Consider the following 22884-nt stretch of genomic DNA (forward strand, 5'->3'; position numbering starts at 1 on the left):
TATTTATGTGGCGCGCCCTCTGCTATAGAAGAAATACACGCAGTGGCGTAGCCACGGGGGGCGTGGGGAGCGATAGCCCCCCCCCCCCTCCCCACACATCTCATTTGTCACGATGTTACAGCGTCTCCAAACCAGAGCAACTCCCTCTCAAATTCAAAGAAAAATATTCTTAATGATAAACTTCCCCGAGTGGGGACTTAACATTGTAAAGGCACTTATTAGACTTTAATTAATTTGCAATATTTCCACCTTTTCCAAATATACTGATACATTATCGGTTGATTTTTGATACCTATTATCGGTTGATACAGTATCCGTTCCGTGGTGATACATTATCGGATACAATTATTTTGTAGTTACATTATCCGTCGACACGTGATACGTTATCGGATACTAATTTTACTACACTATCAGTCAATTTTTGCTACATTATCGGTACAATATCGGTCAATTTGTGATACATTATCGGTTGGTGATACGTTATCCGTTGGTTACTACATTATCAGTTGTAACAGACCCTAACACTTTTTTTTTAAAATCTCCATTTTTCGTAGGCCCTTGGGCACAGTGCCGATAATCCGGGCCTGTGGCAGTGTCGTATCCAGCAAAAGACCTCTCAAAGATATTTCGTCATTAGTCCGAACCCCTGTTATTTTCAAAAACTATAAGGGCAACGGCGGAAAGCTGTGAATGGAATATAAATACGATGTAATAAGAAGCAATTAAAAGGTTGGACTTATTCTTTCTTGACCCGATATTTATTGACCCAAAATATACAAATCCAACCAACATTTTGCTTCAGGACTATATGAAATTTGTGCTAGGCCTATGTGTATCGCGCGCGCAGAGAGCTGTGGTACCGGAAGGTATCATAGAGAGTTTTGAGAGCCATGAAATTGGGGAATTGATTAATTGAGATATATGGCACGTGCAGTGCACGTCTGGGCTGGACTTGGGCTTCCAGTTCTGAGTATTTTGGATGCAATTGGGTCCGAAAGTGGCCCTATAGCCAAATCAAGATTTGCCGTGCCCTCAAATCCTTCAGTATTTGAGCATATTGTGGGCCATGAGCTTGAGGTTTGTAAAAAATAAGGATGGAAGCCTTGCACAGGACTGAGCTTGTATTTCTGTGAAATTTTAATAAAAATTGGGGCGTCCTAAAAGCCATTTCTCAAAATGGCGAAGGGCTTCATGACTATTTTAAGCGGTGATCATATTCGGATGGAAATTTCTTCCAAAAGTCTTCATTTACCCCAACAAAATTGAAAAGAAAATGAAAGATGATGAGATAAGCTTTAATATGATGTGTGTCTCAAACACCTTTGGGGAGTTGTGAGCGTTTTTCCTGACTTTCTGAGTTGGGGCATTTATCATTGGGGTCGAAGTTATTCACTGGTCTGGCAGTTTATGTACTGGTCTGGCAGCTGGACCCTTCGTTTAAGGGGGAGGGTCTTCTTTGGGTGAGAATTTCTCCAAAAAGTCATCCGTCAACCCACCAAAAATTGAAAAGAAAATGAAAAATAAAATGTTGATCATCATTTTTCTGTGCAGCCTGAACCCCTGTCAGAGTTTTGAGTATTTTTAAAAGAATGTTGAAGTATGGGAATGTATATTATTGGTGTCTTTGGGATTTTCGGGCCTTTTCGAAACACTGGCTGCGTTTGGTCTTTGGCTTAAGGCGATTTTTGGCTCCCGACATCGGGGACTCCAGCTACATTTTAGCATGTTATGGCCTGTTATGCTTCAGAAACATTCAATCGAATGACAATGACTGTTAGAACATTTCCATTTGGTTAGCATCAAGTCGGAGGCAAACCCGAAGACGAAGCATGATATAGCGCCCTCTTTTGATGGTCACCAAAAACCAAAACCTTCGAAAGTGAACGGGTTTCCACACACCTTTTTTGTACACCGCACAATGAGAGAAAGCATAGCTGGGTACCAGCCGAAAGAAGGATAACGGCCACATTAAACAGCATGGCAGCCGAGCTGAGCCCAGGAACACCTGCCAACAGGCATGAGAAAAGCCTCGGTTTACTCACCACAAAATTCGTCAGCCTCCTACAAGAGGCTAAAGATGGGGTCCTCGATCTTAAATTGGTATGTGAGGGGAGTTTTAGCGTGAATGAGGGTAATTTTAGGGATGTTTCCGTTGTTGACAAGGTTGTGTGTACATTGCGGTGCGCTTGCAGTTTGTGTGTATTGGAATGCGGGCCGTGCATTGTGTTTATTGTGCGTGTGTGTATTGTGAATGCACACGACGTACGTAGTCGGTTACGCACGATATTTGGTTCAGTATTTAGCAGGTGACCCGTAAATTATTGGTGCTTTTACTTTCGTCTTTGTCCACTGCATTTCAAAGTAATATTGCAGATCAAGTCAAGGCTAGTGCAGTGACAGTGGATATTTGACTGTGTTCTCTGTTTTTTTCTTTAGAAAATAGAAGTTTAGACTTTGGCCTTGGCTAGTCCGAGTAACTTGGACCCAACTTATCGTCTTTTTTAACATTTGGACATGGTCTGGCGATAGTGGGGTCCAAGCTAATACCGCGACCTGGACAACATCATCCTGTCACTGTCCCAAAAACCAACATTTTCCAACAAAAACATCAGATTTCACCTTCAAAACGGCCTCCAAATTTCTATATGCCACCTGAGGTACAAGTAGACATCGATAATTAAGATGGTTGTACTGAAGTTTACTTACGATCCGGAAAAAAGTGAAATTTTCCGTTCATTTCGGAGAGCTCCCCTCGCGATCTTGAACACGTTAAATTTCCGATCGTGTTTAATGTTTGAACGACGCGATTTCTTCTACATGCCCAGCGTACATTCGATGGTTTCCGTATCCCGAGTGCGATTCCGTTACCGAGCGCGCGCGATGCATCGATTATGATAATGAGTCACGTTTGTAAACACATACACTGTACATGTGCATTTCGAACTGTAAAAGGGAATCAGGAACCAGGGGAATCGGGAACCAGCTTGAAGTGGTACCCGCCATAAAAGCTGCGCTAGTTCCCGACTCCCTATTATCGTTTGAAATGCACATGTGTTTACAAACGTGATCCAGTCTACTCATTATCATAATCGATGCATCGCGCGCGCTCGGTAACGGAATCGCACTCGGGATACGGAAACCATCGAATGTACGCTGGGCATGTAGAAGAAATCGCGTCGTTCAAACATTAAACACGATCGGAAATTTAACGTGTTCAAGATCGCGAGGGGAGCTCTCCGAAATGAACGGAAAATTCCACTTTTTTCCGGATCGTAAGTTAACTTCAGTACAACCATCTTAATTATCGATGTCTACTTGTAACTCAGGTGGCATATCTAGTAATTTGGAGGCCGTTTTGAAGGTGAAATCTGATGTTTTTGTTGGAAAATGTTGGTTTTTGGGACAGTGACAGGATGATGTTGTCCAGGTCGCGGTATTAGCTTGGACCCCACTATCGCCAGACCATGTCCAAATGTTAAAAAAGGCGATAAGTTGGGTCCAAGTTACTCGGACTAGGCCTTGGCCTACTCCCTTTAGTCATGTTAGTTTACTAGCGTCTGGCTGAGTAGCTCTTGACTGGCACAGCACTGTCACTGACATGACTGAACAATAATGTGCAGTGTTTTTCTGAACGTACAAATTTTACAATGACAATCGTCCTCAGGTTGCATGCTTTCATTATTGTTGTGACTTCGTATTTACAAGATCCTGGAGATGGGAATCAGACAATATGCATGAAATGCAATAGGCCCTATGCACTTTCAATGACTTTGGCCTTTAAAATGGCTTGTAATTTGATACCCGATGATGTCATGATGACCTCGGATTTTTTTTTTAACATCTTCGGACTGGGGTTCAACTTCAAGTTCATACCAGGTTTTATCATAATCCCGTAAATCGTTTGAAAGAAACTCGGTTCGTTTTGATTTTGAGGCTTCTGTCTGTATTTTGAATTCACCTAACTTTGACCTTCCAGTTGACCCGGAAGGAAAGGTCAAACAACTTTGACTTCAAATCAAAAATGTTCATCAAGGTATCGTCCATCAGATCACAAAGTATGAACGTGATCGTTCATTTTGTTCATGAGTTATAATTGATGGAAAATTGTCATATATTTTGACTAAAAAATCGCTTGTATTGTAATTTGATAACCGATGATGTCATCGTGATGTCATAGTAATATGCACCTTTCGGGATGAGGGTCGATATATGTTGGAAGTTACAAGTTCATACCATAAACCGTTTAGGAAGAAACCCGCGGAGAGTTATTGTCCGGAAAAAAAGAAAGAAAAAAAGAAAGAAAGAACAAAGATTAATCGAAACAATTCCAGACAGTGGTCGGGTTGTGCCCGACCACTCAATGGCTAATTGGTTTCTAACTTGAGTTGCGTGCTTGCGAACCAGGAGCACTATCCACTAAGCCACCAGTCTTTCAATGCCAGTTGGCAATTTAATATGTTGTAAAATGTAGGGCTAGTTGTATACACGTGCATGAGGACACTATACATCTGCCGGCATAAGAATGGAAAAACAAATGTGAGACCAGTTCACGGCTATTTAAACGCTCCGTTGTATTTATCGTATCTTTGATGATTATGAAAATAAGAAATAAAGTTCTAATTTCTGGCTTTTCCTTCAAACGGCTGGCCTTAAAGGGAATATACAACATTTGCAAACTTCAAAAAATAAAACTACCAAGTTTTTACGAAATACCTTACTAGGATGTTGGTAAATGACAGTCTCAAGCATCTTGTAAAGTTATGGTACCTGGTGTGAAGTCATTTTCAAGAAAATGGTATTTTTGTAAACATTTCCAACGGTGGTCGGCCGACCAGCGTTGGAAAACCTAACTATTTTTCAACTACTGCTCCAAATTTACCATTTTTTTTCAGTCCAAATTTTGTTTGCTATTGGTTACATGTTCATGAACGGGTGCAGGCCAGCTAGACTGGTTCCCTTGCCTTACAATTTTCCATCATCTATAAATTGATCCATTTTATCTTTTGTGGAGTCAGGGAACCATACTACTTGAACATTTTTGTTTTTCTTGGTTTTTCCAGCATTTTCGAAGACAAAACTTCAAAAATGTCAGTGTAACAATATTTGATCTATTATACTAACCCCTCAAATAGTTCATTTCTGAAAATTACAGCAAAAGCCAATGATGTACATTCCCTTTAAGCCTTTTATCTTTTTCAGGGCCAATAAAGCAAGTAAAGTATTCTAAAAAAGAAAAAAAAAATTATAAAAAATTACCATAAAGGGTTTCCAAATGTTACAAATTTCATGTGAGTCCCGAGGCATGGGTATTTGGACAATTAACCCTAACCCACCTCAATCCTCCCAAATCCTCCCGGCATTTTGGAGGATTTTGGAGGATTGAGGGTGAATAGTGTTTGAGAAACATGAGGATTTTGGAGGATTGAGGATGAATAGTGTAGAAGCACTTGAAGATTTTGGAGGATTGAGGGTAAATGGTGTTTGAAGAGGAGGAGGATTTTGGAGGATTGAGGATGAATGCATTTTGAAAGGCAGGACTGTCTGACGATTTTGAAGGATTGAGGCACTGGGTATCCTCCATTTAAACATAAGTGCATTGTTTTGGAGGATTTTGGAGGGTTGAGGATGGTTCCTAACGAAAAGGGCCTAGGGGTTAGGGTTAAGAGTTTTTGTGACATTTGTTCTGAGGTCTAGCATTTAACAATTGTTCTGAGGTCTAGCATACGTAAAGTTCATTGTAATTGACCTGCAGGATTCACTCATACATGCTAACAAATCGTTTGCTTACAGGCAGCTGATACATTAGCAGTACGACAGAAGAGACGGATATATGACATCACAAACGTCCTGGAAGGAATCGGTCTGATTGAGAAGAAATCTAAAAATAGCATACAATGGAAGTGAGTACAAACCCAGATTTATTAATGCCTGAGACAGTTTACCCATTTCTATTGGTGGAGAGCCCGTCACGTGGGTGGTTTTAAAGTTGATAAAACACTTTTTTCTGGTGTCAGATGAAATTTGGGCTCCTATGAAATCTGGCCCCTTTTGTTGGTTGAACCCTCACATGTGACCAGTCACTCTCCTAATTATCTTCACTTAGGCATGCGCTGTCCATATTCCGTAGAGTCCTAAATTCACACTACACCTGTACCGCTGTGTTCTGCGCCACATCGCGCAGTACATGCCACTAGCGCGCCAATCTCCATATTAGGAGATTTTTAGTACTACTCGTGCGAGGCACATACCATAAACATAGCTAGAGGCGTGATTCACAAAACATAGAGTAAAATTGTTGGAAATATATAATTTTGGACTTGTTTTGACTTATTGACCGAAAGGTATTAATGAATGGGAATAAACATGTGCTTGGCCAATATTAAACAATTACGTTTAAAACAGGCTATGGGCCTGGTTGCCAATAAGGGACATTGCCTTCGGCTCGGGCCATTATCCACGTCCAGGCCCCTAGCCGGTTTTAAACGTACTTGTTTAAAACAGGCCAAGCAATCTGGTTCTAGTTTGATCTTGTCATTGTTAATAGCTCTGTACCACAAAGTGTAATCTTTTTCGAGCACAGAGAACATAAAGCTTGATCTCAACCTTGGAAGTTTCACATGCTACATGGCACACAATTTCATGGTCAATCTTTAAGTTCCCGAATCTGAATCGTCTCTCGCAGGGGGGCGGGGCCAGGCTGCAACACGACGGAGATGTCAGACCGGTTAGAGGTGCTGAAGGAGGAACTACGGGAGATGGACAGCGTTGAGGCTGAGTTGGATGAACTGAGGAGTAGGATACAGCAGAGCATCAGGAATGTCACAGACGACCAAGAAAACAGCAGATATCCTTCTTTTTTTTTAATAAAAACTCACCGATTTAACACTTTATTTTGTATTAACCTGACCATCTAGGGTAAAAAGACCATAACTTTGCAGAATGCAGCAGCATGAAAGACTTGTCAAAATAAGAGGCCGGTTCAGTGAAGCAAGATCCATCAGGTCAAAAGTCTCAACGCCAGACTGCCTCAGAGTCTGTGGTCACCAACTGCAGCAGGATACAGCCGTGGCATTGTTCAATGGGACTAGTAGCTCTCATTGCCTTAGAATTGGCAGTTGAGTCATCTGGTGTTGACAGCTCAGTGCAGCAAGGTCCCACAGACTTTTACACCTTATGTGCACAGTGCTGCATCTGGCTGGTTTAGTGTGAAGAGGACACAAAAGATTTCAGCTTCCAAAAGGAAGAGGAAGACCCCAAACAAACAATAAACATTCAGTCAGTCATGAGCCAATGTGGCCCATCAGGCCGGCGTTTGTCTCTGGTTTTCTTAGCACAAATTGACTGAGAATATTTCTGTTCCCACGGATTTGATGTCAGCCCATCGCAGGTTACTCCCCAGCTAATGCTGGTACCCATACATACTCCTGGGTGGAGAGAGGCAAGTCAGGGTGAAGTGGCTTGCCCAAGGACACAACATAAGGTCAGCAGCTGGATTCAAACCCCGGACCCTCTGATCATGAGTCTGGAATACTAACCACTAGCCACACTTTCCCATAATAGACAGTAGTGTAGATAATTTTTTTTAAATGTTTTAAAGCGCTTCACTGACAGGATCAAGCCAGAGTCATCAGAGGTGGATGGGGAGGATAGGAGCAATACATGTGACTGGTCAGCCATGTTTGATGTACACCTCCAAGCGTGGAGGTCTTGAGCAAGTCTCACTGCTGAGTGGATTGTGAGACCAGCCCATTCAATTATATTGTCTGTCTGTATGGATTTAGGTCGGCCCCTCCCTCTTTTCCCCCTCGATTTACCCTCAAGGATCATTACTCCTATCTCCCCTGCACTTCTTCTGGCCACATGTCCAAAGTAATTGAGCTTTCATCTACAGATGGAGGTCAGGAGACATTCATTTGAGGATACTTCAGCTAGGATGGACTCGTTTGATCTTTTCTCTGTCCATTGGACTTGTAGTAACCATCTGAAGCACCACATTTTAGAAGAGTTGATTTGAAAACGGGATGAAAATCTTATCAAAACTTATCTTCCTTAACTAATTCTTTCACGTTGGCGTATGTCACCCATGAAGATCTCTGCAGATGTTTCAAAGGAGACACGTTACTAGCAACCCAAGCCCCCTCAGGAACGCAGCTTCAGGTGCCAGTCCCAGAAATTGTAAGTACAAATTGCAAACCGGAGACAAGAGTCCTGCATGAATGTAGAAAGGAAAAATGTGCTCACGACTTCCAGAGATGAAACTTTTCCGATTTTAATCGGAAAACCGACTTTTTGAATTTTCCAACGAAATTTCCGATTTTTTTACAGTGTGTCCCACAAAATTTGATTTAGTAAGGATTTTTCTCACAAAATGTCATTTTATTTCAATCATAATTTCGAAGAAAAGTCGATGAAAAGTCGATGGAAATGGCACGTTAAAATCATCGCGAACGTAGTTTTAATCTCTTTCTCCAGTCGTTATTGGAGTGTTTCAACTGTAGAAACACAGGGCATAACACTGATCGGAGCCTTCTCCGGCTGGACAAAAGGTTAAACATTGACAGGCGACATGGAAAAATCACTGTGTCGCACGTGCGTGCGAATATATGCAATGGTACCAGCGTACGTACCGCACCGTACCGTCCGCTAGCACATGGCCGGTCGGGAACGGGTATAGCCTTGTGAACGATCCAGTGGATAAAATCATTATGATGTGCGATTTTCGGAGGTTTCAAATTTAGTTATACAAAATGCAATGCTTTAAAATTAATAAAAATCGTGATTATCTCGGGGATAGCGAAGAGAGCATTAGCGAAACACTTCACTGGCATTTGTTGGAAGAGAAGGACGATAATACCTGATTTTTCCCCACGTATGAATGCAAGTGGAGTAGTGGAGTTGTGTGGTTGAATGGACATGATTGAAGCACCATGAACGGTGCCTTTGTCTTTCAGACTTTTCCCTAGACTTTCTCAAGTAAGAAGTGAACTTCTTTATTGATGACTCCATTACTCTAACTGTAATTCTGGCATTTTATGCAATGAAAACACTGACCATTTTTTTCATCGTAAAATTTTGTTTGAATCGAAAATAAAGCAGGAGTAGGTGTCCGGAAATTGGGCATGAAGTGTATTGTAGATGCATGTACGTATGTGTAATGCAGCATGGCCCAGATTTCGGACACGTATTTTTTCTTCGGCATTTTCCGATTTTTTGGCCATATGTCAGTTTCATCTCTGAGCATGAAACGACTGAGAAGATTTCTATTCCCTCTGGATGGGATGCTAGTCCATCACAGACTACTCCCCAGCTAATACCGGTACCATTTATACTCCTGGGTGGAGAGAGGCAAGTGGGGATGAAGTGGCTTGCCCAAGGACACAACATATGGTCAGCAGCTGGATTTGACCCTCTGATCATGAGTCACAAACCCTAACCATTAGGCCACACTCCCAATAAAAGAAACCCCACCCCAAAAATTCAAATCACCGAAGTTGTCTAAAGGGCGTTGTAGCTTTACGGTGTAAACTGCAACTTTCGCGAGTGCCATGTTGCACGTCAGAATGCACATAAACGTGAAATCTGTTTCAATATAGCCTAGTTTTCATTTAAAAATTCCCCAAAAATGACATTCAAAACCTTTCTTTTTGGTTGTCTGAGAAGTTACTAAATAATTTGTAAAGTTGGTTTTCAGGAAAAATAATTTTGGCTATATTTTGTGAACTTGTTTCTCCTGCAGTGCGCGGACAACAAAAAGCGCTACCAAATTCACCTCAAAAGCTACAAGGGTCCCATCTTTGTCACGCTAGTCAACAAAGATGAAGCGAGCGACAGTCCCGTGGTCGTGCCGGTACCGCCCCACGACCTGCAGCCGGCGGTGCTCAGTGGTGGCGGGGTACCGGTGGGGAGCAGGCTGGTCCCCACCGATGGGTTTCCCCAAGAGACAAAGCCGGTGGTGCCCAAAGTGGAACCGGCCCCCAAGCCGGCGGAAGTGTTTCCAGTAACGATCAAGAAGGAGGTGGACGCTAACGGAGCTAGCCCAGGTTGGTGGTTTTCTTCGCCCTGGTAATTTGCTGTCTGAGGTTGTTGTCTGGCTTTCTTAAGCCCCACATATTCAGGGCTGTCCATTTTTCGAATAATTTAGTACTCAATTACTCGAAACTACGTGTGACCGAATATTCGGATATTGAAACTGCCAGCTGCAAGTGCTTGCTGCGCCGGTAAAAAGTTGCACAAAGAGTGTGCCATTAAACATTTGCGTGCGGCAATGGTTATGGGGCGCTGGAGTGTTTCACAGTTAATATTTTATGACTGTAAGGCCCAAAAAAATAATAAGTTGGTCTCTGGTCAGCGCGCGCGTAGATTTTAATCATGTGTGTCGATCTGGGTTTTTTTCAAAATGTTCCGCGGTAGCTCCAACAGCACCTCAATTTTTTTTTACCAAAGAGCACCAAGGAATGGGAAATTGCACCAAGGCAAATGATCGAAAGCACCAAGGCAAATTATGGAGGACACCAATGTACATGAGGACACCAAAAAAGCAAAATAGATACCCCACCTTGTCTGTACAATCCAAGCTTGAAGAAAGAAAAAAAAGCCGCGTTCCCGCGTCAATTCCAGAACTTTGGTCTGACCAGAGACCGAATATTTTTTTTTTTTGGGGTCTAATAAGGCTTTTAACCTAAAGAGGATGTGAACAATGAACCACCGTCAACAAAAAGTGACCGTTGACAAAAAAGTGACGCCTGACAATGAAGCGCCACAACTTTACGAAAAAAATAACATCAAAGTCATCTACATATTATGTGTGTAGTTTTGTTTTTGTTTTCCAATATTCAAACCGGCAAAAAGCTATTTGAATATATGGTTGATGATCGGATATTCAACTATTCGGCATATTGGGGACAGCCCTAACACATTTTGCTGATCCTTTCTTTCTTACAGTAGATAGCCTTAAGGACATCCCCACCGATATGCTGTTTCAGCCAGGTGAAGATTCCCTCATGGATACCCAATTGTTAGATGACCTCATAGCTGGTGAATGTGAGTATATTTTCCTTCAGTAATTTTAAAGGTGCATACCTCGTGCTCTTAAAAGCTGGGTTTTTTGGGGCGCCTGTAACCCTCTGAAAAAGGGCTTTCATTTTGCGCGCAGATGAACCTGCCCTGCGAGAGCCGTATTTTTGTCTGATAACAAATAATTCAAATTTTGTGAGGAAATAATTTGATGACTAACTGTCGGTGGATGTTTTTTCGTTCGATGTCTCATTCCAAAGTGAGCAACTTTTATATTGCTAGGAAGATAGCAATTGGAGGGGAAAATAAATGATTTCGAGGTAAAACTCGAAAATAGTACGGGAACGCATCATTAACCAACCTCGTGGAAATTGTTTCATGTAATATACATTTTAACCTTAAACCTTACCCCCAGGCCCATTTTGGCTTGGAACAATCCTCAATCCTGCAAAATCCTCCAATTGCCACATTGTAAAAAATTTGATTCAGCCTCAATCCTCCAAAATCATCCGTTATATCTTGAATTTGTTCAGTGGAGGGGTGACCATTGCCTCAATCCTACAAAAATTCACCGACAATAACTGTTATGGGTTGAGGCAGTGTCGATGTCATTCAGAAGCAGTGCGGATGATATCGAGCATAATGCAGTACTTGGTAATGCATGACTGAACATAAACAATGCTGGGTACAGCCTATAAAGTCAACACAATGCATCCTCCAAAGTCAACAACACTTCTTTGCCATTCCGCCTCAATCCTCCAAAATCCTCCAAAACTGCCAGGCAAGGGCGGATCCAGAACGCAATTTGGGTCCCCAAAAAGTGTGTCTCATTGCCTGCCTTTATTGCAAAGTCACTAAAATCACTAAACAAATATTTGTTTGGGGGGGGGGGGGCAATGGCCCCCTTTGGTGCGCCCCCCCCCCCCCCCCCCCCCCCTGGATTTGCCCTTGCCGCCAGGAGGATTTTAGAGGATCGAGGAGGTTAGGGTTAAAAACTAGTTGATGCCACATTGGGTACAAATTCACCCTAACTCCCTGGGCATTTTTGCTAGGATGTAACCTCAATCCTGCAAAATCCTCCAACTGCCTCTATGTAAAAATAGCATACAGCCTCAACCCTGCACAATCCTCTGTTATTTGTTGAATGTGGTCCTAGGGAGGGGTGACCACTGCCTCAACCCTGCAAAATCCTCCGGCAATTTTCAATATGTTGAGGTAGAGCCAGTGACCTCCTGGAGCAGTGCGGAGGGCTTCAAGTAAAATATTATATATAGGCCTAAATTTATGCATGGCTGAGCACAAAACAACACAAGGTCTGGCCCAAAACCTTGACAAAGTGCATCCTCCGAAATCAGCCATGCATTTACTGGTTTATTTGTCTCTCTGTGAAGCGTCTTGAGCGTCAATTTTTGACTGATTTGGCCCTCTACAAGAATTAGTTATTAAGAATTAGTTATTATTAAAAACACAAGGTCCGGCCAAAAACCTTGACACAGTGCATCCTCCAAAATCAGCAACACACTTTTGCCATGTAGCCTCAATCCTGCAAAAATACTCTTTTTTGCAAAGAAGATTTTGGAGGATTTGGGAAGGTTAGAGTTCAAGATTCTTCTAAGATCCAGACATCAGACCCTCTGTACCTTATACACTTTATAGCAGGGGTAATAATCAAGTCTGTCTGTTCCATCTCTACAGCTGGCTACGTGCCATTCCTGAGTCTCTCCCCCCCACCTGGTGAGCAAGACTACTACTTCAACCTAGACGACAGCGAAGGCCCCTACGATCTGTTCGAGATTGACATACCGCTTGCGGTGTAGCTGTCAACACGTATTCTTTTATTTTTTTATATATCTTTTTTTTTCCGAATTGTCCAATATTAAATGTTCCACGACCCTCGGTTGAGAAGAGCTGAATAATATTCTGTACATGTTGTTCTTCACTACATAACTATGCTGCATGTATAGTTCTGTAGTTATGCAGTAAAGATGTGACTTTGTGTTGAATTTTGAAAACGTTTCGCAAAACGTTTAAAATACTGTTTAAACGTTGACGACTACCCATTATGTCTGCTTTGCATTCACATTCACCTTGAGATGTGAACCGGCCATAGAGCTAAATTAAATTACTAGAGCGCTAACTCGATGTACAACGTTATGCCCGATGGGCACATCCATGTTTGTACACAAATCTTTGGAGAACTAGAAATTTTGTACGTATTTTGTACGTCTATTTGCATATCTGCGTTTGTATTCCCGGTTGCGTTATCGAAGCCAAAACACCCAAAACCGGAACACACGATCAGCAAATGAGCGTGTCATTTTTCTCTACGCAAACAGCATAACGCGTGCGCCTATTCGCTGCAGATGCTTTTTGCCGTGACGTTTTTTTAACTGTCATGACGCGCTTAAGTTGTTTGCGTATGTTCTACTAGAGTACATGTAGCGTTGCATGTAGAGTACTCTTTCAAAATTCAATCCATCTAATTTCATTGTGTTCTACAAACACGCACATGAATTCAAAATGTCTGCGCTCAGGACGGCTTCAAAGCGTCTCCGCACGAAAGAATGAGGAGTTAGCACTCTAGTAATTTAATACAGTCGAGTCTCGTTTATATAAACTCGTTCGGACCTAGCCAAATTGTTTGTTATATCAGAATTTTGTATTAAGAGGAACATCAGTCCCATTCATTGTGCACATAAATGCACAGTCGGGGCCAAGGCTTGATGTTTGTTATAACCAGAATTTTGTATTAACAGAGTTTGTACTAACGAGGGTCGACTGTATAGCTCTATGGAACCGGCTGTTATGTGGGAATAGTGTCTATTTTGGTAAAAATAGGGAGCCAACCTTTTTTTAATAAAAGAAATTATGACTATTAATTTTTTTCTTGTGAATTTGCAGCAGCTGTTTGCAATGATTTTTTAGCAGATGTGTTGTGAAGTTTGCTTCGCTAAATTTTGGAAATTCCTATTGATTGGAACAATCATGACTTTTTTTTCCTTTTATTTTTTGATTGACAGGGATGAAACCAAGCTGCATTGCAGTGTGTTAAGTTTGGATCTTCTTTTGCTTTTAGTTAAGTTTTAGGTTAAAATTTTAGTTTGTTTGGTTTTATTTGCATCATACATATTATTGGGGTTTTTTTTAACAGAAATCATTTTCTCAAACTGGAGCAGTGGGGTCCTTTTGTCAGTTTTCAGATTAGGATTTTGTCTAAACCTGTTTGAAATGATTTGGTGATAAATAAGAATCTAAATTTACCTGTTGAAGACATTCAAAACAATGCTTGTTTGAAGCATTTCATCCTGGGAAAAGCCACACAAAGGGGAAACGTTGCTACATTTTCTCTGGTTTTTTTTTTACTGATAGAAAACACTTGTACTAAAACAAACACTGGTGTAAAAACGGAACAGCAAATAAACTCACAAAGTGTGAAACGAAAGATCAAGAGGGTAGTTTATCATTTTCTTTTGTGGAGTTGATTAATATTGTGGACGGTATGCTTGAATAATAATGATAATGTGTATATATAAAGCGCACATATCCACCAGTATTGGTGCTCAAGGCACTACATCATTATTACCCTGCTCATTGGTCCAATGAAACATTCCAAATACCATCTCAGCTCCCTGGGGAGTCGATGCTGCCATTTTGGTGCAAGTCAGTTAGTCTGTCACAATATAAACCATCTCTGCCCTCACAGGTACCCAACTTACTCCTGGGTGGGGAGAAGCAATGAGTGACAAAGTGCCTTGCCCAAGGGCACACGCACCACAACCCTGACTGGACTCGAACCCACAACCTTGCCAGCAGACCACAAATTTGATGCTCCAGACCATGAGGCTATGGCACTGCCTTGCTGGTAACTCAGGTGGCCGTCTTTGTTACATGAATAAAGCACAAAAGGTTCCTCAAAGCTCCCCAAAATGCCCTCTAACTTCACCTCAGTGCTCCCCCTCTGTCCATCAAATTCAACACAGCTGTCCCAGCAGTCAAAATCAATCAAGTGACTGTTTTTAACGGTTAAGAGCTCCCAGCCTATATAAAAGCAGGATTGACTGGCTGCGACTTACGTAACTTGATACAGCTTTGCCTTGACAGTAGGTGATTGATAAGCCAACTGTGCCAACCAGTTACTTGCTTTTGTCTGTTGACGGAATTTGACTGGTCGCAGTGCTTGCTAGAAATATGATCTGACTGTTGGTGACTAGCCTCATGCAAGTGCTACCTTGCTTTCGTTCAAATGTTACAATTCCGTGAAAAGGGGAATGTTCCATGCCGCGAATATGTATCACTTAATTTTACCCAAGGCAAAAAACTAGGTCTACTTGATTTTTTTTTAATTGAAAAATTCCGGTAAAATTCTTAAAAGTTCAATGACTATTTTTTTTTTTCAAAACTGGTCCTTGAAAGTTTGTGGTTCCAGTAACTTTGATGTGTGCGCTATCTTTGGAAAAGAATCATTTGGTTGTGCCGGGATAGTTCAACAAAATATTTATTTAGCAAAAGCTCCATCACGTACTACTTTATAGCCTATGTATTAGTCGTCACATCGCACGTCGCGCATTGTAGCGGCGTGCGGCTATCGGCAGATGGTGTATACAGGGTGAGTCAAAAAGAAGTTGACCGGGATTGGTGATGTTTTTGAAAACAAACAAATGAAACTCAAAACCCCAGTGAAGCACATATTAAACAAGCATTCTTTTTTGCTTATCTGAAAAAAAAGAATGAAACAAATTGATCATTCCTAAGAGAAGTTATGCCTGTTTTACTGAAAGCTTTCATGTTTGTAGCTGTCCATGGAATGTTAATGTACACAGCTAAAATGCTTACTTTACATTTGTTTGTTCAAGTATTCCGTGGACAGCTTGCAAAATGAGTACCTTTATTAAAATAGACATAACTCCTCTTAAGAATGATCCATTTGTTTCGTTCTTTTTTTTCTAATAAGCAGGAGAAAGTGCTTGTTAAATATATGCTTTACTGAACTTTTGAGTGTCATTTGTTTGTTTTGAAAAACATCACCAATCCCGGTCAACTTCTTTTTGACTCACCCTGTAGTCTCCACACGATCTGTCCGAAAGACCAGGGCGACGCAGTGATTGTAAACGCCACTTTATGTGCCCCCCCCCCCCTCCACCAGGCCAGCTGGCTACGCAGTGCCTGCCCTGGCTAATTTTGGGGGCAGAATAAACTGTTTAAATCCCTAATTATGAGCATAATTAGAACTTAATAAAAGAAAACTTTACCGATTGCCTCTTACAAATTAGACCCCAGCTAGGCATAACTTAGACGATTTTTTTTCCCTCTATCATTGATCAAGGACACCCGTCCCCGTGCCAGTCACGCCAACAGTTAAATATGTATCGTCAGAATATCCATTATTTTTGGCATTTTTGACGTCATGGTCTCGGATGATAAGTACTGGAGGTGTAGGCCCTATCGAGAACAGGATCAGGAATTAATAGGACAAAATACTTTACTCTTAAGAGTTATATCACACCATGAGAAAATTACCTTTTTCAGTTAGGGGCGATACTTGTGTCAATATATCAGTCGTGTGGTCGATGGTGTCGGTCCGTCAGTCGGTCATTCTCGTCTCCCCCCCCCCCCCCAATGTAGGCCGTATATGTTTTGCATATATACAGCCACATGGTTGCGAAGGTAAAGCGTCTGCCGTTGATGAGCAAAGCTAATCCGATTACGTACTTAAACGCTATAACAGAGCAGTGAAATTCATGTGCCCCAAAAACATGGCCTTTTGAACGTTGTGTTTCTCACTTCTCAGAAAATATGCTCAGTAGCCTATGATTGAAATGTTAAATTAAACGGAAAAAAATTGTAAACTTCATGTCAGTGAAAAAATCGCCGTCATCGATGCCAAAACGTCAATACTGGTTACTGGCCAGCTGACCTTAAAGTCGGGAAGAAATCGTTTGAAAACTTCCCCAAATCTATGTATTATCTCAATTTCTAGGAATCTACTCAAGTTGTTATTTCACGAGTAGTTGGACACTTATATCATCTAATTATATTGCGAATTTCAGCTTAATATGTTGTTGCAAACGCTAGTGTTACACCTTGAACCATCTCCAAGGAAAATTTCGACGAGGATTTTTTTCCCGACCCAACCCACGTCATGGTTCAGCAAAGCCCGATTGACCGATTTTGGCCCGGCCACCCAATGACGAAGGGCATATTAGCATATTCATTAGCGTCACTCGGCGTGACATGGCGTGGGTCTCTCGGTATCGACCAATGGAAGCCGGCAAAAAGGGTGATATTTATTAATTAATAACTCGTGAAGGAGGCTATTACTTAAATTGTTACTGCTAACTATAGTGGATAGGAACCATATTAATATTTGTGAGGCTTGAAAAGAATCAAAGATTGACAGATATTGCAAACGCCAGTGTTACAACTTTCAACAGTGCACGTAGCCAGGCCTATTTTTCCACTTTCAACGAAAAGTAATGAACATACCACAACGAGTTTTAGCAAATACTTGAATCATTATAAGGGAAATAAACCCTGAAAGTTGTATGAAGATACGATCTTCCAAACGGAGAAATTCGTTTTCAAAGATTTCGCCCGCCAACGTGAACATAACGGTGTGCATGTAGTAGTTTCATTCAAAATAAAGTGTTACGTAGCCTTTAGAAATCTGCCCTTCGCAACCACACGCAACTTCGCAACCTCCATTCCCCGGGCCGCGCCGGTACATTGTCTTCACAACTTAATTTGTATTTTTTTTTGATTTGGAAGTCGTCAACATACTAGTAGATATCTCAGTTCGATTTTGTATAACGGCCGGGTACGGGTACGGGTAAGAGTAAGCCGGTCAACCCCTTTAAATTTCCCGGCCCAGACGATGGCACATGTTTTGTTTTGGGTTTTTTAAGTCTGCATGGCATGATGAATTAACTTACCATGCGTTTTTTTCCCCTATACATTTTTTGATGTTTGAAAATTTCTTCGAAAATAGTGCCCACCAATTAAGTAATAGCCCCGAAGAAAACTTTTCTTGCACTTAAATGCAGATTTATTTGGGGGATGGGCGGTCCGTCAATATTTTTTTTTAGACAGGTACTTAAACCAGTCGAGTTTTTAAAGGTGCATTTTGTACATTGAGTGCTGGGTTTCATACCTAATATTACTGTTGAGGGCGCCCTAGGATGACGTTATTGATGCCACGAGTTTGGGGGCGTTTTACTCAGCCGGTGTCTCAGGACCTATTTTTTTCTGTTCTACTTTCTGAAATTTGGTAATATTAAAAGCGAAAGTCGTTCAATTGCATCTTTTCAATATTATTGGGACATTTTCAGATCAACTGACAAGATTTAGGAGTCAGACGTCTTTCATAAATTTTGGCGAATTGATTTAGAGGTCAAAGATGGTGTGATGCGGCAGCTGTCGGCCATTTTGACGAGAAGGTGAGGTTGGAACTCGGCTTCCAAAGATGAAAGATAAATAAATTTAGGGGTAATTTTTTTGGAAGTTGAAGGTATATTCTGACCCTTGCCGAAGGTGAGTGTGAATTTCATACACGTGTTCGCACACTTTGGAATGAATTGCAGTATTTGATGCGATTAAGCTGATTTTGCTTTACGAAATACCCGAACCGGGCAATGATTTAGCCCGTGCATGACCGGCCGGCTGCCGAATCGGACCGGTTGTGTGTTCACAACAATGTCAATGTGCACAGTGCAGAAAACCAGGGAGATTCTTAATCGCCCATAATGCATGGAACCGAAAAAAAGGAAACAAAATTGTTTTAAGCAAAATTGGATTATTTGCAGAATGCCCCACACCTCGACAATATTAATAATAAATATCCCAAAATGCTAGCTGCAGTTGAGTTGGCAAAAAAATGGTCGGGGGAAAGTGTTCCCCCGAGTGGCCATGCCCAAGGTAGCCCCATAAATGTGGCCTATTTACTGGACTAGGCCTACCTCTGTAAACATAGGCCACACATCCACATGTACAAAAACGTGTCGCACTTTGCCAAATTTTGATTTTCACATTTTAGGCTTAGTTTGTACTTATTGTAGGTTTTTTTTGCTTTAGAAGCATACTCACCCTCTTTATATAGCATGTATAGGCTAATCAGAAAGTGCTGCCCTTTTCAGATGTCAATTTTTCGTGAAATTTCCAGATTCATTTGCACACGTTTGCGTATCAAAATTTCAACATGAAATTTCACAAAAATTAGACATCTGAAAAAGGCAGCACTTTCTGATTAGCCTATAAAAAGGGTGAGTATGCTTCTAAAGCAAAAAAACCTACAAACTAAGCCTAACTGTGAAAATCAAAATTTGACAAAGTGCGACACGTTTTTGTACATGTGGATGTGTGGCCTATGTTTACGGAGGTAGGCCTAGTCCAGTAAATTGGCCACATTTATGGGGCTATGCCCATGGTGGTTATGCAATGTATGCGGATTTGAAGCCCTCTGCAGTGAAGCGCGCCCTCTTGTGTGCGCTGTTCATCCGCGGTCGCGTGTTGCATCCGGGCACCTCACAGAGCGCCAAAGATTTTGGGGTAATCCTTACTTTTAGGACACCTCTATTTTTTACAAGTTCTGTTCAAAACTGACTTTTGCAGATGACTGTCCAGTACCAAAGTGACTTTTGCAGGCTAGAGCAGTCTTTTTTCTTCATATAAACACATGTTAGTTGAAGTTTTGAAAGCACTTTCGAAAAAAATGTGACTTTCCTACCTTTTTTTGCAGTCAGACGTGCATGTTGTAGTTCTCACACGTGTGAAAGCCCTACATAATGAAAGCCCGATGCTGATTGGCTGCTAAAAAAATTAATTAGTCTGGTTCCCAGACCAAAAGATTCTGACTACTCCTGAACCTTTTGGTCTGGGAACCAGACTAAAAATAAATAAGTCAGTCTGGTTCTCAGACCAAAAGATTCTGACTATTCCTGAATCTTTTGGTCTGGGAACCAGACTAAAAGTAAATAGGCCTAAGGTGTTTATTTTTTATCAGCCAATCAGCATCGAGCTTTCATCACATTGAGCTTTCACGTTTGCCATCTTGGTTTTTGAGTCTGTTTTCTGGTTGTCATCATCGTCTTTTACCCCTGAATTTCCCTCATAAATCAAAGCCCTGCCCTCTTTCCACAAAATTAAACCTGCTGATATTCAAGAAGGTGTCATTGCCAATTGTTCAGATGTGCCAAGAAGTATCAGAATGTCAATTTTGAGTGTCATTTAGTCAACTGTTTTGGTGAGTCTTTCCCTTCCTATATAGGAACGGGGTCCTAAAAGTAAGATTACCGATTTTGGAATGACAGGCAACAGCCGCGGTGCGCTTTGCCAAAGTTGACGCACGCTCAGTAGATGATTAAAGCTCTTGTTTGGTTCCCTGACCCCTTTGGCCTCTTGACTATTATTAGGGTGGCCGGGAAACATATCAGCGACGCCATGATTGCTCAAAACCGTCTGCATTCTTTGACGAATTACCATGATTTTTGGATAGGGCCTAACTAGACCTCTGAAGGTACCGAAATTAAAGATTTTGTGCTATTTAGCAGTCATACTATAGCTGGGTTGATTTTCTGCTGACAAAATAATTTCGATCTTTAATTAATTTTCGGCTCCCCTAGCAATGGGACGCTCCGTTCACAGGCCATACGTGGCTCTGTGACTGATATACAGAGGTAGTCCAGTATTTCAGTCACATTTATGGGACTGGGGGGGGGGGGGTGCCACTTTCTCCTTTTTTTTTTGATGACTGTTACACCCGGTCGTCATCCCCCTCCCCCAACTCCCCCCCCTTCCCAGGTTTCTCCACCTATACCATGGGCATGGCAACTACAGTGTGTAGATCCTTCTAGATAATCGTGATCATTCAATCCTGTTACAGTGAAACCTCGATAAGTCAAACATCAAGGGAACAGGTTCAAAATTTGACTTAAGCAGAGTTTTGGGTAATCCTTATCTTTAGGACACCTCTATTTTTACGAGTTCTGTTCAAAACTGACTTTTGCAGATGACTGTCCAGTACCAAAGTGACTTTTGCAGGCTGAAGCAGTCTTTTTTCTTCGGATAAACTCATGTTAGATATAATTTTGAAAGCACTTTCAAAGAAAATTGACTTTCCTACCTTTTTTTTTTGCAGTTTGCCATCTTGCTTTTTCAATATATTTTTCTGTTTGTCATGGTCGTCTTTAACCCTTCATAAATCAAAGCCCTGCTCTCTTTCTACAAAATTAAACCTGCTGATATTCAAGAAGGTGTGGTTGCCAACTGTTCAAATGTGTTAAGAAATATCAGAATGTCACTTTTGAGTGTCATTTTGTCAGCTATTTTGGTGAGTCTTTTAACCTTATATGTTCAATTAATAATATTCCTCCTTCCCTTTCTTGTTACAGTATTCCTGGTGGTTTTCTTTCTCTGAGGCTTGTAACACACTCGGCCAACCATGTCCGTTCTCCAGGCATTAGAGGAAAAGGTGAGATATAGTTGGAAAGGGAGATTTAAAGTTTTTGAGACTTGGCCCCACTGATGTTTTTTAGTATTAGGTATTTAACCCTAACCAACCCAACCCTTCTAAATCCCACTGCACTTTTTGTTTGATTCTGTTGGAGTAGCCTACTGCACCAGTAAACTGAAATGCTTTACATGGGGCCAGGCATACCACCTTATTCAGAATCCAACAGTTTGGGTGTTGAGTTGCCTTATGGTGTTGGATTTTGCAAGAGTGAGGAAGCTTCCTAGTAAATCACTCAAGGGGGTTAGGGTTAAATATCTAATAAGCAATGTATTGGAAGTGCATTAGTTAATGCTCACCAATCCAAATTAAATCTATCAAACAATTTCCAACACCAGGACATGCATGAAAGTTATGGATTCAGGATTGTGGAAAAAGAGAATCTGTCAATGTTGGACCATGGTTAGGCCAAAAAAGATCAATAATTCTGCTTTCAAAAAGGCATGACTGACCAGTTCACAGTGCACCGCGCGGCCTGCCATGCATAGCCATGCTAGCGCTATGTGCTAGTGCATAGCTTTGCACAGACTGGTTACCGCATTTTCATCATGTCTTCTAAATTGGCCCGTGCGCGGCGCGGCGGGAACCAGTCGTCGCTGCATTGAGCTAGCATTACGCACGTGTCACCGCGACATCGAATTGCGAAGTACATGTAGTTATTGCGAAGCGATTTTGTAAAAACAACGGAGGTTTCTTTTGAAAATAAATAGTGTGTAAGTAAGAAAACAAATAAATACAAGCATTTTTGATGCAAAAGGGTTGTTAAGAGGTATTTTGTGTAGACAGAAAAGACAACAAGATTTCTTGTTTTTTATTTATTCAAAATTTCAATCATTAATTTATTTTATTTTTTTGGAATTGCGGATAAAATTTTTAGGGTCGCAGCCTAAAAATAGGGTCGGGTAACCGGAAGCAGAAGTATATTTTTTTTTTGGCCGCAACATTTTTTTTTACTTCTCATGAATGCCATTACAATTGGAAAACACAGTACACAGTCTTGTGTGGTTTGGAGTTTCCTCGTTTTTTTTTCTAGATTTCCAGGTGCATGCCTGGGTGAATAGTTCTATCCAAATTCTGTGAATCAAAGGGGTCAGGTTTAAGCTTTTTAGGGGGACATGAGTGCATTTTCATGAGTGTCCTTACATGATACAGAATGTTTCAAATTTGACACATTGATACAGCAGTATCCTGGTGAGGAAGGGGAAAGGTTTGTAATGAAAGCTGCCCGGTTTCTCTCCAAAGTAGTCCAAGACCATGTAGCCATTGATAAGGTACACAAAAACCCTGGCAGTTTGGCATTTTTGAATGACTGAAGCATGATGATTCCTTGGATGCATGCCTCAAAAACAGGCACGTGAAACGGAAACGAA

The 22884-nt window shown here is 41.3% G+C and overlaps 2 protein-coding genes across 7 annotated transcripts in view; both read left to right on the top strand.

The window, feature by feature from the left end:
* Positions 1 to 1931: 1931 nt before the first annotated feature.
* On the top strand, positions 1932 to 12926 carry LOC119745290 (transcription factor E2F5-like). 2 transcript variants are annotated; one of them, XM_038221553.1, is made up of 7 exons: positions 1932 to 2100; positions 5791 to 5900; positions 6683 to 6844; positions 8067 to 8175; positions 9737 to 10040; positions 10945 to 11040; positions 12709 to 12926. In XM_038221553.1, exons 1-7 carry the CDS (start codon positions 1978 to 1980, stop codon positions 12828 to 12830), a joined length of 1026 nt encoding a protein of 341 aa, XP_038077481.1. In that variant the 5' UTR covers positions 1932 to 1977; the 3' UTR covers positions 12831 to 12926. The 2 variants fall into 2 exon arrangements, with proteins under 2 accessions (XP_038077481.1, XP_038077471.1); XM_038221543.1 differs by having other exon boundaries at positions 1933 to 2100; positions 10942 to 11040.
* A 5413-nt stretch (positions 12927 to 18339) lies between these two features.
* The window catches only part of LOC119745299 (AP-1 complex subunit gamma-1-like), a 38310-nt gene continuing 33765 nt past the window's right edge, over positions 18340 to 22884 (top strand). For 4 of the 5 annotated variants that reach the window (XM_038221567.1, XM_038221595.1, XM_038221585.1 and 1 more), the window contains exons 1-2: positions 18399 to 18540; positions 21396 to 21475. In XM_038221567.1, coding sequence (XP_038077495.1) covers positions 21446 to 21475 — 30 coding nt within the window. In that variant the 5' untranslated portion in view covers positions 18399 to 18540; positions 21396 to 21445. Of the gene's footprint in view, positions 18541 to 21395; positions 21476 to 22884 lie in introns of all 5 variants that reach the window. The other variant, XM_038221577.1, reaches the window with a different exon arrangement.

The sequence above is a fragment of the Patiria miniata genome, unplaced genomic scaffold, assembly GCF_015706575.1.
Source record: "Patiria miniata isolate m_02_andy unplaced genomic scaffold, ASM1570657v1 HiC_scaffold_12, whole genome shotgun sequence".
Classification (NCBI taxonomy): Eukaryota; Metazoa; Echinodermata; class Asteroidea; order Valvatida; family Asterinidae; genus Patiria; species Patiria miniata.

Excerpts from the sequence above, each read along its gene's own strand:
- LOC119745290 (XM_038221543.1), top strand. The coding sequence starts at position 1,978 with ATGGCAGCCGAGCTGAGCCCAGGAACACCTGCCAACAGGCATGAGAAA. Across the intron at positions 5,901-6,682 it reads AAAAATAGCATACAATGGAA|GGGGGCGGGGCCAGGCTGCA; the intron begins GTGAGTACAAAC and ends CGTCTCTCGCAG. Across the intron at positions 8,176-9,736 it reads AGGTGCCAGTCCCAGAAATT|TGCGCGGACAACAAAAAGCG; the intron begins GTAAGTACAAAT and ends TTTCTCCTGCAG.